The 18,449-nt window shown below is 46.7% G+C and overlaps 1 protein-coding gene across 1 annotated transcript in view; it reads left to right on the forward strand.

Moving 5' to 3' along the window:
- cpsf1 (cleavage and polyadenylation specific factor 1) overlaps positions 1-18,449 on the forward strand; it is a 94,019-nt gene that overhangs the window by 67,194 nt on the left and 8,376 nt on the right. The window contains 10 exon segments of the mRNA XM_052015499.1: positions 1,432-1,548; positions 2,985-3,075; positions 3,295-3,379; positions 8,263-8,404; positions 9,740-9,892; positions 12,345-12,521; positions 13,240-13,306; positions 14,520-14,567; positions 16,114-16,269; positions 17,388-17,517. Of these exon segments, the coding sequence (XP_051871459.1) occupies positions 1,432-1,548; positions 2,985-3,075; positions 3,295-3,379; positions 8,263-8,404; positions 9,740-9,892; positions 12,345-12,521; positions 13,240-13,306; positions 14,520-14,567; positions 16,114-16,269; positions 17,388-17,517 (1,166 nt within the window).

An 18,449-nucleotide genomic window follows, 5' to 3' on the forward strand; every position in this document is an offset into this window, starting at 1 on the left:
TTGAGGAGCTGAGCCCTTCTGACAGAAAACTGTCAGTGGAGATGGGTTCTGTTTTAAATGGAAGCTTTTTCTTTTTGACTTAACTTGAGATGTAAAAGATAATGTCCTCCTGAGCGAAGACACTATGGTTTACCACATTCATCTTTCAGTCTGAGTGCTTATTGTTTGTTCTGATCTCTTTCCACTAGGTCTAGCTATAATGGGTAGATTTTCTTCATTACAGTAAAACTCTGAATATCCAGTACCCTTGGTTCTTTGGCAGTGCTTCGCTGGCAGATTTTCTGAGCAATTGGATGTTACTCCAATTAATACCCAAACGCAATTTTATTTCACTTTTATACATGGTAAAATTTTCCAGTGAATGTGGTGAGTTTAAAGGGAGTGGGAACATTTTTATGGATGCACCATAGAAAGCATCGTGTCCAGATGCATCACAGCTTGGTACGGCAACTGCTCTGCCCGGGACCGCAAGAAATTGCAGAGTTGTGGACACAGCCCAGTGCGTCACGCAAACCAGCCTCCCCTCCATTGACTCCGACCTCACTCCCCACTGCCTCAGGCAGGCAGCCAACGTAATCGAGGACCCCTCCCGCCCCGGTCTCAGAGCAGGTCAGGTAATACCTGTGGAGAGAAAAAACAGTTAGCATTTTAGGTCATTTTGTCAGAGCAAATGTGTTGGGAGCCCTGTGTGTTTTCTCTGCTTCTCCTTAACCTGGGAGCTGCAGGCTCGGGTGTAAAGTTCCCTCGAGCATGCTGGCTTGCAATGGAGCGGATGATGAACCTGGGATGCGTTCTGCTGCACAGTATCACCATGGTATGTTAGCCTGTTGTCCTTTCTCTCCAATGTTCCTGATGCTTTAGACTTGAGGGGTACTGATGTAAGTTGGTTTATTATTGTCACGTGTACAGACGTACAGTGAAAAACTTTGTTTTGCGTGCCATCTGTATAGAGCATATCATCGCATCAGTACTTCTAGGTAGTACGAGGGAAAAGCAATAACAGAATGCAGAATAAAGTGTTACGGTTACAGAGAAAGTGCAGTGTGGTAGACAATAAGGTGCAAGGCCATGACGAGGTAGATTGTGGGGTCAAGAGTCCATCCTTATCGTACTAGGGGACCGTTCAATAGTTTTATAACAGTGGGATAGAAGCTGTCCTTCAGTCTGGTGGTACGTGCTTTCAGGCTTTTATATCTCCTGCTCGATGGGAGGGGAAAGAAGAGAGAATGTCCGGGGTGGGTGGGGTCTTTGATTATGTTGGCTCCTTTACCAAGGCAGCGAGAAGTGTAGACAGTCCATGGAGGAGAGGCACTTGGTTTCTCAGAGGCACAGCAGACACTACAGTAGGGAGGTTATTTTTAAAAGCATGAATTTGACTGTATTTTCCTTCCACTTGCCTTTTCACATTTACAGTCTTTCCCTCTGCTCTAGGGCGATCTCCGAATCAGTGTGTTGCCGACCTACTTGTCTTACGATGCACCGTGGCCTGTTCGAAAGATCCCCTTGCGCTGCACAGCACACTACGTATCTTATCATGTGGAAACCAAGGTAAAAGACTGTTTGAAATCTTGTCCTGTTTGCCCCATGATACTGGTCAAGGAATTCAGGACTGCCTATATGTACCACCTTACCAAATTCAGCTGGAACAAAGAACAGTACAGCACAGGAACAGGCCCTTCGGCCCATCATGTCTGTGCCGAACACGATGCCAAATTAAACTAAATCTCTTCTCATTACTACCATCTGGGAGGAGGTACAGGAACCTGAAGACCGACACTCAACGATTCAGGAACAGCTTCTTCCCTTCCGCCATCAGATTTCTGAATGTTCCATGAACGCTAGTTTGTTATTCTTTTGTTTTTGCACTATGAGTTTATTTTGTAATTTACAGTAATTTTATGTCTTTGCGCTGCACTGCTGCCACAAAACAACAAATTTCATGACATATAAGTCAGTGATAATAAACCTAATTCTGCCTGTACATGATCTATATCCCTCCATTCCTGCGTATTCATGTGTCTATGTAACGAGTTCAAACACCACTATTGTATCTGCTTCCACCACTACTCCTGGCAGCCCGTTTCAGGCACCCACCACTCTGTTTTTTAAAAAAAAACTTGCTTTGCACATCTTTAAACTTTCTCCCTCTCACCTTAAATGCATGACCTCCAGTATTTGACATTTCTACCCTGGGAGAAAGATTCTGACTGCCTTCCCATCTATGCCTCTCATAATCTCACTTCAGAGAGGTTGCCCAACACTCAGGCAGAGGTCTTCAAACCTCTGTGGTTCCAGGCAGTGACCATTCCCAGCAGACAGTCACCGAGCACTGATAGGGAAGAAATTATTGACCATTTCTTATACCTTAGGGGCAGCCCAGTGCAGCAGCAGGCAGAGCTGCTGCCTCACGTCTTTAGTGACACGGGTTGCATCCTAACCTCGGGTGCTGTTGGTCTGGAGTTCGCATGTTCTCCCTGGGCGGGTACATTCACATATCCTCCCGGTGCTCCGGTTTCCTCCCACATCCCAAAGATGTGCAGGTTGGTGGGTTAATTGGCTGCTGCAAATTGCCCCTAGTGTGTGGGTGTGGTGGGGGGGGGAGGGAGGGTGTGGGGAGAGTGGAGTTGATGGGTTTGTGGGGAGAATTAAATCGTCGGTGTGGTGAGCCGTTTGTTAAACACCACAAAGCTAGAAATATACGTCTTAAGTGTCCTGGTGAGACCAATAAAAGTTAAGGATCCTTGAAGTAAACCACATGGTGCATTAGAGACCAGAACGGTAGCAGGTTTGATTGTGGGTTTTATTTGAGTTACCTAGCATAAGTCAGTGAAATAATACAGATGCTACAGTTAGTCTTGGCCCTCACCCCCATCCCTGCTAGAAAGTCATACAGCATGGAGATCGATGGATCTGTCATCCAATGGTTCAGGCACCTGGATAACGATTTCTTTGTGGATACTGTGTAAGTGTCTCCTCTTCTTTAGGTATATGCAGTAACTACGAGCGTGACGGAGATCTGTAATAGAATACCAAAGATGACGGGAGAGGACAAAGAGTTTGAGAACGTTGAACGTGGTAAGTCCAGAGCAACCAACCAGGAGAAATGGTGAATCTCGGGAAAATGAGAATTGTGCAGGCTGAGTAACTAAGCCTTTTATCGAGCAGAGTGGCTTCTCATTGTGCTGTGAGATTGTCCCATTCGTCTGCTATTGAAATGAATGGTAACAGTTTCTCATAGGTAGTGAAAAGAACAGACCTGGTCTCTTAGATTCTGTTACCTTGCTCTTTCGGCAGATGACCGCTATATCTATCCAATGCTGGAGAAGTTTTCTATTCAGTTGATCTCCCCTGTCAGCTGGGAAGCCATTCCCAATACCAGGTAAGTTCGAGCGACTTGTCTTGCTGGAAAGAATTGATTTGTTTCTGTGTGTGAACAGCACTTGATTTAAGTGTCTGTCTTACTATCCATTAACCAAGGGACCGAGTGAATTTTCTCAGCATGCACGATGTACGTTGAAGCATTTCTAAATGTTTGGATTTCAGTTTCAGATCTGTACCCAAAGTCCAGTATCATATTCAAAGGGTTTAACTGATCAGGAATGAACAATGGCATTGTGATTCTGCGTATGGTCAGCATGGCTTTGTAGATGTGGTGTACAGTAGAACATAGAACAGTATAGCACAGGAACAGGCCCTTCAGCCCACAGTGTTGTGCCAAGGTAATTAAGCGCCTAACGAAACTAATCCCTTCAGCCTGCACAAGGTCATTATATCCATCTATTCTTTGCACATTCATGTGCCTGTCTAAGAGCCGCTATCGTATTTGCCTCCACCACCATTGCTGGCAGCACATTCCAGGCACCCGCCACTCTCTGTGTAATTTAAAAAAAAATAATTTGCCCCACACATTTCCTTTGAACTTGCCCCCCTCACCTTAAATGCATGTCTTCTTGTATTAGACTTTTTAACCCTGGGAAAAAGATAGCGGCTATGTACCCTATCTATGCCCCTCATAATCTTATAAATTTCTATCAGGTCTCCCCTCAGCTTCTGCCACTCCAGAGAAAACAGAATGAATGTGTGAATGTCAAGTATGAATGTGCTTGTGACATATAATAGAACCTGCATCCAGTACCAGAATCCTATTGTCAGATTGGATTTTCTTTGTTCAAATATTTGTTGTTAGATATAAAGCAACATTAAACGATCTGACAGATGACCAAACTCAAGGTACAGTGCTGAGACGTATAGAACAATAGCTGTTCTTGACTAAGGCAATCAGTGTAAAGCTTCAAGAAGTTTTTCTGATCTTCAGCAATACGTTGTGCCTTAAAAAAATTCCAGTGATTGGTTACAGCAACAGACGAGCAACAGTTCCATACTCTTTAGTGGCTCTGAGTTCTGCAACAAGTATTGGTTTATTATTGTCACTTGTATCGAGGTACAGTGAAAAACTTGTCTTGCAAACCGATCGTACAGGTCAGTTCATTACACAGTGCAGTTACATTGGGTTAGTAACGAGTGCATTGAGGTAGTACAGGTAAAAACAATAACAGTACAGAGTAAAGTGTCACAGCTACAGAGGAAGTGCAGTGCAGGTAGACAATAAGGTGCAAGGTCAAAACAGGTAGATTGTGAGGTCAGAGTCCATCTCATCATATAAAGGAACCGTACAATAGTCTTATCACAGTGGGACAGAAGCTGTCCTTGAGCCTGGCAGTATGTGCCCTCAGGCTCCTGTATCTTTTATGATGGAAGAGGAGAGAAGAGAGAATGACCTGGGTGGGTGGGGTTTGGGTTTGGTCACCCTGCTATAGGAAAGATGCCATTAAGTTGGAAAGAGTTCAGAAAAGATTTACAAGGATGTTGCCAGGATTCAAGCGACTGAGTTGTAGGGAGAGATTGGGCAGACTTGGGCTTTATTCCTTGGAGTTTAGGAGACTGAGGGGTGATCTTATAGAGGTGTATAAAATCATGAGGGACCTCAATAGGGTGAATGCACACACTTTTTCCCAGGGTTGCGGAATCAAGACTAGAGAGCATGGGTTTAAGGTGAGAGGGGAGAGACTTAATAGGAACCTGAGGGGCAACTTGTTCACACCAGGGGCATGAATGAGTTGGGCCAAAGGGCTTTTTTATGTGCTCTATGACTCTAAATAGGTAACTCTATTTTCTATCCCTCTTTCTCTGCCATGGGATAGGTTCCTTAGATACTGACTTGATCAATATGAGCTTACAGGGAGTATGTTGATCAGTGTGCCTGTGCGAGGCACGGCTCTTTTTTCAGCAAAAAAAACAAGCTGCTGAAGGAACTCAGTGGGTCAGGCAGCATCTGTGGAGACAAAGGTATAGTTGATGTTTTTAGCCCTGCCCCTTCTCCCTGCTTCAGAGGTGCTGATGCCAGTGGGTCTGTGCTTTTAGGCACCCTGGCAGAGATCACAAACTCCAAGGATTGGCTGAGGATCTAATCCTGACACCTGGGCAGTGCACTGGTCTTGGGGGGGTGGTGGGGGGGGAGGGGGGAGCACATATCACTTATTTAACAAAAATGAGTCACTTTTTAAATGCAGATTTGGAACTTCAGATTAATAACACTAACAAAAGTCAAAGTCGAGTATATTGTCATATGCAGATGTCCATGTATAACCAGTCAGGATACTTTCAACAGTACATCTGTAGAAGTTTATTACAGCGTTCGGTGATGAGCTGAACTTCCTTATCCTCTTAAGAAAGTTAAAGACGCTGGTAAAGTGAGCTAGTGCAACATTTAGAAAGTGCCTCTTCTTCAAGCTCTCATTGTTTTTAGTTAAACATGAAAGACTTGTTCCAGTTATTGTAGTTTTTACATTCAACAGACATTGCAGGTTGTACTTCTGACGACATATCCATGTGTCCTTGCACTCTGATCAGCAGTTGACGTACCCTGTTTGAGAAAGGCACACGTAGGTTGAACATGTTTGTTAGTGGATGTGGGTTTTGCTGAAATTCTTTCCGTGCCCCTTTGTTGTTAATTCCTTCCAGGAAGTTAGAGTTTAATAATTATAGGAGTAAAGTGTAAGTAAGAATATTTAAATGTTATATAGCTAGGTATTTCATCATCTCCCCCAAAAAAAAATCTGTTTGCAATTATCAGTTTAAAAGGTTTTTGAAATTCTTACATTTAAAGAAGTCTTTGGTTATGGTGTTGATTGTTAGACGTCTCCTGCCTTGTATTTATTTCCTTGAAATAAAATGTCTGATTCTGTGAGATGCTCCCACAGAGGAGTTGGGCTGACAGCTCTGTTCTTCTGTCCGTTACATTGGACAGATGGAAAGTCATGGGTTGTGAGCCCTGCTTTCCCTGAGCATTCCCCCGAGCATCTCTCCTTGCTGAGAGCTCTGCGCCTGCCTGAAAGGGCAGAAGGACCGAAGTGTTAAAGGTGTGCAGAGGCGATAGGCAGCTCAGGGTACGCTGCACACATAGAGTTATACAGCATGGAAACAGGCCCTTCGGCCCAACTTATTCATGCCACCCAAGGTGCAGACCGGAGCTGATCTCATTTGCCCGTGTTTGGCCCAGATCCCTCTCCTCTAAACCTCTCCTATCCATGAACCCATCCAAGTTTCTTTTAAACATTGTAATTGTACCTGCCTGTACCATTTCCTCTGGCAGTTTGTTCCATATACCCTCTGAAAAACTTGCCCCTCAGGTCCCCTTTAAAACTTTCACCTCTCACCTTAAACCTTTGCCCTCTAGTTTTAGCCTCCCCTATCCTGGGGAGAAAGACTGATGATCCATACCTTATCTTTGTCCCTTGTGATCTTATAAACCTCCATAAGGTCACCCCTCAGCCTCCGAGGCTCCAGGGAAAACTGTCCCAGCCTATCCAGTCTCCATTTAACTCAAGCTCTCCAGTCCCGGCAACATCCTCTTGAATCTTCTCCGCACCTTTCCAGCTTGATAGCATCCATCCTATAAAGCTGCAACCAAAACAGCACTCAGTGTGCCGTGTGGTTTTTCCAAAGTTTTGTACAGTTGTAGCACGATGTCCCAACTTTCGTACTCAGTGCCCTGACCGATGAAGGCAAGTGTGCCAAATGCCACCGTGTCTATCTGTGACCCCACTTTCAGGGAACTATGTACTTGTACATTTCTCCGAGTTCCATCACAGCTGCAGGCGACTCTGCCATTGGTCTCTGTGACAGGTGTCTAGCATTTATCCAAGATCTAAACATCTCGGTACTCTCCACAGGGCTGCCATTAAACAACAGTTGACATCAAGCCTCGCAAGAGCTGCTTGATCACAGGAGAAGGTATTGTAGAGGAGATAGATAGAGCTCTAGGGAGGGATTTCTAAAGCTGAGAGTCTAGACAGCTGATCCAAGGCTGCCAGTGAGTGAGAATTGGAGATGTGCAGAGATGGCAGAGGGTTGGGGACGTGTGAGATAGGGAGGGAAGGATTTAACCTGGGGCATGCTGCAGATCATTGAGCATGGGGGTGCTCAGCACATTCTATAGAGACGTCAGACTATTGAGAGTGTCCTGACCAGCTGCATCTCTGCCTGGTACGGTAACTAACATCTCTGACCGTAAGTCTTTGCAGAGAATTGTGAGTACAGCTGGAAAGATCATTGGAGTACCTCTTCCCTCCATCCTGGACATCTATAACACACGATGCACACACAAGGTCTGCAGAATCATAGGTGACCCTTCTCATCCCTCCCACGACCTATTTGTCCCACTGCCGTCTGGCAAGCGGTACCGGAGCATCCGGGCCAGAACTACTAGACTGTACAACAGTTTTCTCCCCCCAGGCTCCTGAATACCCTGGAGACAGTTTCAGACAAATGCTGCATCAAAAGCCCTGGTTTGCACAACGGCGTATAAGAACGTTGGCCGCTGCTGAACATGTTTATACATTTAGTGCAACACACTGAGTTCTGGATTTTCTTCATCCAACTCGGGTTTTGCATTAACCCTGCACTAAATTGTATTCCGTATATACCGTTTTTTGCACTATTTGTACTTGCAGAATTTTTTTGTTTGTGTTTATTGTATGTCCTCTGTTCTATGTACGACCTCTGTTGTGTGAGTCTGGGGGAAACAACATTTCGTTCCTCCATGTGTCTATATAGCATGTGGGTGAATGACAGTAAAGTAACTTGAACCTGAGTACGACCGAGCGGGTTAGGATGCAGACCGAAGAGTTTGCTCACACTGATCGTGCACCCAGTGCCTTTGTTAATCCAGCTTCCCTGACTCCCATTTCTCAATTTGTGTAGGATTGATATGGAGGACTGGGAGCACGTAACCTGCATGAAAACCGTGTCCCTGCGGAGCGAGGAGACTGTGTCAGGACTGAAAGGTTACATTGCCGTGGGGACCTGCCTGACCCAGGGGGAGGAGGTTACGTGCAGGGGGCGGGTGAGTGAGATGCCTTATTTTTCCCTCAGTAATCGTGGTGTTAAAAAACATTATCTCACTATCTAGACATGAGACTGCAGATGCCAGAATCTGGAGGAACTCAGCGGGTCGAGCAGCATCTGTGTGTGTGTGTTGCGGGGTGGGGGGGCAGGGGGTGCAAGGAATTGGTAAATTGTTTTATTATTGTCACATGTACCGAGGTACAGTGAAAAATTTTGTTTTGCATGCCATCCGTACGGATCATTTCATCTGTACATTGAGGTAATGCAGGGGAAAACAATAACAGAGTGCAGAATAATGTGTTGCAGTTACAGAGAAAGTGCAGTGCGGGTAGATAGACAGACCTTTTTGTCAGGTTCAGGTTGAAACCCTGATGCAGGGCTGCTCGATCCGCTGAATTCCTCCAGCAGATTGTTATGTAGATATGTACATGTACCACTTGTACAAGTGTCTGGTTTAGTGGAGGAAGTTAAAAATAAAGAAATGTGGAAATGCGCGCTGTTCATGCACTGGTTCGCAGCCTCCCTGTGTGGGTGTGGATCCATCAAATATTAATGCCCCCACTTGGGACATTCAGCTCCTTCCACCTTGTTTCTCTTGAGCATTCTCCTACGGACAGCTCTGCTTTCTGGGAGCTCTGCAACTGCCTGACACGGTAGAAGGAGCAAATAACCAAACTGCTGAAGGTTGCAGGAGCGATGGGCAGTTCAGGGTTCGCTGCACACAGCTCTCTAAGTTCCATCACACCATCGTTCTCTGATACACTGGAGGCATCCCCAGAGAAGGAGGGCATTTTCCTTCTCTCGGATAGTATTGGCTTGTGTGATTATGTACATTTAAGTGCTAAGATATCCCCTGTGGTGTTAGCTACGTAAATACCATGTAGAAGGGGCAGGTCAGCTGTGTGGTCTGCAGTAAGTTACTCTTCCAACTCCCCAAGGAGTTTTCACTGCCAATAGGCACATGTTAAGGGGGTTTGGCAATGATCTCCATTTGTCTGGACATTATTGAGTTTCTTGAGTTACCGAAAATGCACTAATCCATTTGAACATGACACGGTCCTCTGGTGTAAACGTTCACTCCCTTTGCCAGCAGCCCTCCATTGCAGGGTGGAGGGGTGTAACTCACCTGTGGTCCTTCTACAGCCTGCTGTTCTACCAAGATGAGCAGGGTACGTGACACTACTGTCACCTAGCGGTTCCCCTCCAGTCGTACACCGTGCTGATCTGGAAATGGATCAGCATTTCTTCATCATTGTTCCAACTCCTTCAGGCAGCTGGGAATGTAAAGTTAGGACCAAAGTCGCAGACCGTGATTGTTTTTCCTTCTCTCCAGATTCTGATCCTTGACGTGATCGAAGTTGTGCCTGAACCTGGCCAACCTCTGACCAAGAACAAATTCAAAGTGCTGTACGAGAAGGAGCAGAAGGGCCCAGTGACTGCCCTGTGTAACTGCAACGGATACCTCGTCTCGGCGATCGGACAGAAGGTGACACTAGTCCCTGACCCCCGCACTGCCACCACGACCCTCATTCAGTGCCTTGTTAGTGAGGACACTAGCTCTGTGGTCTACTGAGCTGCATGTCCCAAAGGATACATTAAATTCTGTTCACAGCTTAATTTTTCAGCTTTTCTTCCTGCATTGATCCAATGACCCTGATTTCCTCCCATAAGATATCTTTAATTACTCACACGTACATCGAAACACACAGTGAAATGCATCTTTTGCATTGAGTGTTCTGGGGGCAGCCCGCAAGTGTCACCGCGCTTCCGGCGCCAACATAGCATGCCCACAACTTCCTAACCCGTACGTCTTTGGAACGTGGGAGGAACCCAGAGCACCCGGAGGAAACCCACGCAGACACGGGGAGAACGTACAAACTCCTTACAGGCAGCGGCCGGATTTGAACCCGGGTCGCTGGCGCTGTAAAGCGTTACGCTAATGCCTGTTCACGTCGGCTTTGGTGACGACCCAGTAGTGTGTAAGTGCTGCAGTCAGTTCAGCTCCAGTCACGTTCCACTCTCCCGTAACTCGCTGCAAGAGACCTTTTTGCCCAGTCTCCCTGGGATCATTTGGTGCTGCTTGTTTAGGTCGTGGCCTCTAGGATTCCAGTTGGATCAAGCTGTAACTCTGCCTCTTTCTTTTAATCATTCTAGTACTTGAAGTTGGTCACTTTTAGGACTTAATGAAACAAAGTGGAGCTCCTCTCCCACCCCACTCCATTCCACTGATTTCCCTCGTGCTCATGGTAAACCACTGTTCCCCGAATCCTTACAAAAATCACACGCAGACACCAACTAAACCCTGCAACTTCCCACTCTGCTCCCAGACTCCAGCAATACGGGAGAACCAACAGGCCCCTTGTCTCAGTCTCATGACCACCCCTTCTCCTGTGCAGTCTTCCAGCGTTGCTGTCCACTAGGTTAACCTCAGCTGTGTTACTCACTGGGGACTCGCTGTGGCTACAGCGCCTTGTAGTCTGTAAGTGCTGTCATTTTGTCTTTTCCTCGGTTGCTTGTGCCCCCAGAATTCTGTACTGTATTTGAGGAAGTGTTGCAGATCAGATTAACATCCCATCCAAAAGACATCACATCTGAAGCTCCCTTCTGCCCTTTCAAATGGAGATAAAAGATCCCACAGAAGTATTTTGAGTTCTCATCATGGTTCTGATCCGTGGTTGTTCCTTGCCAACATCAGGAAATACAGGATTTCTTTGGGTAATTTTTCTCATTGCATTTCATATTCCAGAGTAGGGTCGACTTGGGAAGGGAACGTGGGGTTGGTTTGCTCCTGGGAGCCTCCCAGTTGCACCATGCAATGAATAATAGAATCGTAGAAGTGTACAGCAACAGAACTGGGTCCTTTTGGCCCACCTCGTCCTTGGTGACCGTGATGACCACCTAAGCTAGTCCCAGTTGCCTGCATTGGGCTCGTATAACCACTGTGACCTTCCTATCCATGTACCTGTCCAAACACCTTTCAAATGTTGTAATGGTAGAAAGTCATCGAGTTACATATCACGGAAACCGGCCCAACTTGTCTGTGCCGACCAAGTTGCCGACCTGAGCTAGTCCCATTTTCCTGCATTTGGCCCACATCCCTCTAAACCCTTCCCATCCACGTACCTGGCCAAATGCCTTCTAAATGTCATAATTGTACCCACCTCTACCACTTCCTCTGGCAGCTCATTCCATATACCCACCACCCTCTGTGTGGGGAAAAAGTTGTCCATGAGGTACCTCTTAAACCTTTCCCCTCTCACTTTAAATCTAGTTTTGCACTCCCTTACCCTGGGGAATCCGAAACTAGTGGGCGTATTATCTCTACCCCTCATGATGTTATAAGCCTCCATAAGGTCACCCTTCAGCCTCCTATGCTCCACGGAGTGAAAGAATCCCAGCCTCTCCTTGTAACCCAAGCGCTCTAGTCCCAGCAACATCCTCAAATCTTTTTTTTGCAACCTCTCCAGTTTGATGACATCCTTCCTGTAGCAGGGCGACCAGAACTGTATGCAGCACTTGAAATGTGGCCTCACCAGCGTCTTGTACAGCTGTATCATGATGTCCCAACTCCTGTACTCAACATTGTGACCGATGAAGGCAAGAGTGCCAAATGCCTTCTCCCCTCCCTGTCTACTTGTGTCACCACATTCAGGGAACTATGTACCTGCACCCTTTGGTCTCTCTGTTCTGCAACACTCCCATGACCCTATCATTTACTGTCCAAGTCCTGCCCTGGTTTGTCTCCCTTGCGTCCTCTGGCAGCTCGTTCCATATCCCCACCTCCCTCTGTGTGGGAAAAACATACCCCTCAGATCTTCTTTAAGTTTCTCCCCTTTCGCCTTAAACCTGTGCCCTCTGGTTCTAGACTCTCCTAGCCCAGGAAAAAGGTTCTGACCGTCTATCCTCTCTCTCCGCCCCTCATAATCCCTCTGCTCCAGATTTTCCTGTGGAGCCTGAAGGACAACGATCTGACAGGGATGGCCTTCATCGACACACAGCTCTACATCCACCAGATGATCAGTGTCAAGAACTTCATCATGGCTGCAGACATCATGAAAAGTGTCTCCATCCTTCGCTACCAAGAGGAGAGTAAAACGCTGTCCCTCGTTAGCAGGGTAGGTCACCAGTGGGTTAATGGGATGGGCATGGATATTTTGTCACTTACTGCTGGGAGTTTAAGCCAAGTACAGCCATTCCTCGATTTGCAAAAGGGATGCATTCCTGAGAAATAGAATTAAGTGAAGGTTTGTCGGTGGAAATGACTGGGTGAAATGAAAGATTTGATGCTGTGTATTCTTGTGGGCAGAGAGCAGTGTGACATTTATTACGCTGAAAGTAGCTTTGTAAATCCCATTATAGAAAGGATGTGGAGGCTTTGGAGAGGGTGCAGAAGAGGTTCACCAGGATGCTGCCTTGATTAGAGGGCATTTGCTATAAGGAGAGGTCGGACAAACTTGGATGGTTTTCTCTGGAGCGGCAGAGACTGAGGGGAGACTTAATAGAACTTTATAAGATTATGAGCGGCACAGGTAGAGACAGCAGGTATCTTTTTCCCGGGGTTGAAATGTCTAATACCAGAGGACAGGCATTTAAGGTGAGAGGGGGTAAGTTCAAAGGAGATGTGTGGAGCATGTTTTTTTTTACACAGAGAGTGGTGGCTTAGGTAAGCATGAAAACCATGGGCTGAATGGCCAGTTTCTGTAATTGTACGACCAGTGGTTTACAATTGTACCCCGGGAAAAGAAAGGGAAGGAAACTGGATGGGGAATTTAGGACAATGTTTTGGTACAGTGTTTTACCAAAACTCACCTCTAACATTAATATGTCCCTCAGGATCCAAAGCTTCTAGAAGTTTACAGCATAGAATTCATGGTGGACAACTCTCAGCTGGGATTCCTCGGTGAGTTACAAACAAACTCTCTTGCCGTTACTGTCAAAGATCTGCTTCCAGCGGTGTCCTTGTGTGCGCTGCACTGCTCTGTGTCAGACTTACCAGGACAAAATGTGTGGGTCGCTGCAGCCAGCAGTGTAACTGGCTAGGACTCTGCAATGTTTAATGGCCCCGATAAGTGCTTGCTCCGGGGGATATTGAGAAAGGATCAGGAACAGCTGCTGATCTGGCTCTCCCCAGCCTGTGTCATAGTTGGGCAAGATTTGGGAGCTGGGAAATAGCAGGGCATGAGCAATTATAGAGTGGTGTAGAACACCAGCCTCCATGGGCTTCTGTCACACTGGGGTTGGTCCTTGATCCACTTCCATCTGTGCTGCACTGCTGTGTGACCTGTGCTGTGTGACCTGTGCTGTGTGACCTGTGCTGTGTGAAAATAGGGGGCTATGTGGGAGGGAAGGGTTAGATAGATCTTAGAGCAGGATAAAATGTCAGCACAACATTGTGGGCCGAAGGGCCTGTACTGTGCTGCAGTGTTCTATGTTCCTTCCAACTTCCATTGCATCTTGTCTCATGGCATCCTCGCTGTCAGTGCAGAGAAACCCAGGACCAACAAACCCATCAGCCTCTCAAACGTATTCACAATTCAGCTAATCTATACCTGAACCCGACTGATATCCCTTGATGCCCATTAACAAAAAAAAATCTAACGTTGTTACGCGTTCAGTTGACCCCAGTATCCACAGCCACGAGGGAGAGTTTCTCTGTGAGGAAGTGTTTCCTGATTTCACTTACTGGCTCAACTCTCATCTTCAGAGAAGCACCTCCAGCCAGAATGTTACCTTTAATGTAATTCTTTGGGATCAACCACAGATTTTTAGGTTGCTTTTTATATGTGCACGGCTGTTTCAGATTTACAACATTTTATTCTTCTGCATCTTGTCAGGATCCCTTCTTGCTAAAGTGGCTGTTGATAATCTGCCAACATTCAGGGAGAAATTTGCTCAGAGGTTTTTGGATCTCAGGGTGTTATTGGGCAAGGTTTGGGATCTGGCAGATAGCAGGGCACGAGCAATTATAGAGTCAGAGTTGTAAAGCACAGGAACAGGCCCTTCAGCCCATCATATCCGTGCTGTTCTTTTTGCCCATCTACTCAAATTCCCTGGGCTCTTTTTATAAATGCCCTGGGCAGCCGATACCCAATTTTCTTTCCTTTTGATTTCAGTGTCTGACCGTGAGAAGAATCTGCTGGTGTACATGTATCAGCCAGAAGGTAAGGAGCCTCTGTCACGACCTCTCGTTCCCCTGGAGGTGCTGGCAGGATTGCCAGTGTGTCCCAGTTATGTGCCCAGCACGGACTGAGGAGTGAACCTTGGGGTCTCCACAAAGGAAAGACTTGCAAGTTACCTTTCACAACCCCAGTGCATCCATGGGTGCATTATAGCCCAGGGAGTCCCTTCGGTATGTAGTCAGCGTAGTGATGTTGGAAATAGCTCCCACATTCACCAGTCCGATGTTGATTTAGGGTGAGATGTTGAGCAGAGTACAGGGGAGATTTACCTAGCACTTCAAAATAATGGGATCTTTCCTGTCCACTTGAGGGCAGACAGGGCCTCTATTTAATGTTCATAAGACAAAGGAGCAGGTTGGCCATTCGGCCCATCGAGTCTGCTCCGCCATTCTATCATGAGCTGATCCATTCTCCCATTTAGCCCCACTCCCCCGCCTTCTCACCATAACCTTTGATGCCCTGGCTACTCAGATACCTATCAATCTCTGCCTTAAATACACCCAATGACTTTGCCTCCACAGCCGCCCGTGGCAACAAATTCCACAGATTGACCACTCTCTGGCTGAAGAAATTTCTCCGCATCTCTGTTCTGAATGGGTGCCCTTCAATCCTGAAGTCGTGCCCTCTTGTACTAGACTCCCCTACCATGGGAAACAACTTTGCCACATCTACTCTGTCCAGGCCTTTTGACATTCGAAATGTTTCTATGAGGTCCCCCCTCATTCTTCTGAACCCCAAGGAGTACAGCCCCAGAGCCGTCAAACATTCCTCCTATGTTAACCCTCTCATTCCTGGAATCATTCCAGTGAATCTTCTCTGAACCCTGTCCAATGTCTGATCTGGGCAGCATGTCTGACTGTGCAGCAACTACTCAGTCAGAAGTATCACTGTAATTCAGTGTTTTACTTACGAACATAGGGGCAGCAGAACCACCATCTGGCCCTTCGAGCCTGCTCTGCATTCATCAAGGTCATGGCTGATTTTCTACATCAACACTTTTTCTTCCAAGCCCCTTATCCCTGATTCCTTCAATATCTAGAACTATCAATCTCTGTTTTGAATGAACTCAACGACTGACCCTCCCCAGTCCTCTAGGCTGGGGAATTCCAAAGATTCACCTCCGTGCCCCCCCCCCCCCCCCCCCCCCCTGCTGCGTGGAGAAATTTATCCTCCACTCAATGGCCTTTATTTTTAGACTGTGACCCATGGCTCTCAGTTCCTCAGCCAGGGGAAGTATCTTCCCTGCATCCACCCTCTCAAGCCCTGTAAGAATTGTACTGATTTTCTCTCATTCTTCTAAACTCTAGAGAATAAACTCGCAGTTTTAATGTCTCCCTGTATGAGAAACCCACCACCCCTGGAAGTAGTCCAGTGACTCTCCACTGCTCAATGGCCCCACTGAGGCTGTAGATAACTGCAGTGTTATATATTGGGCATCTCTACTGTCCAGTGGATGTCAGGAGGGAGAGGGTTTTATTCAGAAAGTCACGAGCAGATGTTGGGGGAAGCTCTGGTTGTTCTTTTTCAGCGAGAGAGAGTTACGGAGGGACACGGCTGCTGCGGAGAGCAGACTTCAATGTGGGAGCCCACGTGAATGCCTTCTGGCGAACACCCTGCCGTGGCATCATGGATGGTTCCAATAAGAAAAACCTGGCTTGGGAGAACAAACACATCACCTGGTTTGGTAACTATCAGTTTTCTGGCACATTGCATTGTCGGTGATGTGGATGGGTCTTGTTTGTCCTTGGCTGCTTCTCCTGATGCCATACAGCAGGGAAAACAGGCCCTTCAGCCCAATTTGTCCATGCCAACCAAGGTGCCTACCTGAGCTTGTCCTATTTGCCTGCGTTTGGCCCTTATCCCTCTCTTAACCTTCCCTATCCACATACCTGTTGTAATTGTCCCCACCTCTACCACTTCCTCTGGCAGCTTGTTCCACACACCCGTCACCCTCTGTGTGAAAAGGTTGCCTCACAGGTCCCTTTTAAATCTTTCCCCTCTCATTTTAAACCTATGTCCTCTAGTATTGTACTCCCCTTCCCTGGGGAAAAGACTTACCATTCACCTTGTCTGTGCCCCTCATGATTTTATAAACCTCTATAAGGTCGCCGCTCAGCCTCCTTCACTCCAGAGAAATATGTCCAAGTCTATCCAACCTCTTCTTGTAACTCAAACACTCCAGTCCCAGTAACATCCTCAGATCTTTTTTGCCCCTTTTACAGTTTAATGACCTCCTTCCTATAGCAGGGTGACCAGGACTGTACGCAGTGCTCCAAGTGTGGTCTTACCAATGTCTTGTATAGCTATAATGTGACATCCCAACTCCTGCACTCAACATCCTGACTGATGAAAGCCAGCGTGCCAAACGCTACCTTCACCACCCTGTCTACCCGAGTTGCCACTTTCTGAGGAACTATGTAACTGTACCCCTAGGTGTCTCTGTTGTACAACAGTCCCCAGGGCCTACCGTTTACTGAGCAAGTCCTGCCCTGGTTTGTCTTCCCAAAGTGCAACACCTCACATTTATCTGAATTAACCTCCATTTGCCGTTCCTCGGCCCATGGCCCAGTTGTAATCTTGGATAATCTTCACTCTCCATTATGCCACCAATTTTAGTGTCATCCACAAACTTACTAACCGTGCCATCTATTTTCTCATCCAAATCGTTAACATAAATGACGAACAACAGAGGACCCAGCACCGATCCCTGCGGCACACCACGGGTCACCGGCCTCCGATTTACCATCACCCTCCTGTCTCCTACCGTCAAGCCAACTTTGTCTGTTTGGCTTTGTTTTCTAGCGACGCTGGATGGTGGGATTGGATTCTTGTTACCGATGCAGGAGAAGACATACCGACGTCTTCTGATGTTACAGAACGCACTGATCACAATGATCCCTCATCACGCCGGCCTCAACCCCAAGGCCTTCAGGTAAGTGAACAGGCATCTTTTGGGATCTGGGCATTGCCAGGAAGGTTTGGAGATGGAGTCTAATGCCTTCATTAACGTCTAGAGCTATACAGCATGGAAACAGGCCCTTCCGCCCAATTGGTCTGTGCCAACCAAGTTACATAACTGAGCTAGAACCATTTGCCTGTGTCTGGCCCATATCCCTCTAAACCCTTCCTATCATGTACCTGTCCAAATGCTTTTTAAATGTGGTAATTGTACTCACCTCGTCTGGTGGTTCGTTCTGTATACCCACCACCCTCTGTGTGGAAAAAGTTCCCCTCTGCTCCCCTTTAAATCTTTCCCTCTCACCTTAAACCTGTGCCCTCTAGTTTTAGACTCCCTTACCATGGGAAAAAGACTGATCGTTCACCTTATAAATGTCCCTTGTGATTTTATAAACCTCTATAAGGTTACCCTTCAGGCTACACTCCAGGGAAAACAGTCCCAGCCTCTCCTTATAACCCAAGCCCTACAGTCCCAGTATCATTCTCATAAATTTCTTTGCACTCTCCAGTGTAATATCCTTGCTGTAGCAGGGTGACCAGAACTGTACGCAGTGCTCCAAATGTGGCCTTACCGACATCTAGTACAGCTGTAACATGACATCCTCAGTATTCTGATCGATGAAGGCAAGCGTGCCCAAATGCCGCCTGAGAGAACCAGCTGGGTTTCTACAGCAATCCTCACAAATAACTAGTGTTATTAAATTCCAGATTATTAACCGAATTTATGTTCCACAGCTGCGGTGGTGGGATTTGAACTTGGTTCTTGAGATCACTCCTTCCAGTTTTTGGATTGCCAGTTCAGTAATTTGACCGGTGTGCCAGGTCCGGACACTATCAGCTACTTTACTGACGTGATATACCCTGAGACAATTCTCAGAGGTTTTGTCCAATAAAATGTGACTGAGC

Source organism: Pristis pectinata, chromosome 5 (assembly GCF_009764475.1).
Source record: "Pristis pectinata isolate sPriPec2 chromosome 5, sPriPec2.1.pri, whole genome shotgun sequence".
NCBI classification, from domain to species: Eukaryota; Metazoa; Chordata; class Chondrichthyes; order Rhinopristiformes; family Pristidae; genus Pristis; species Pristis pectinata.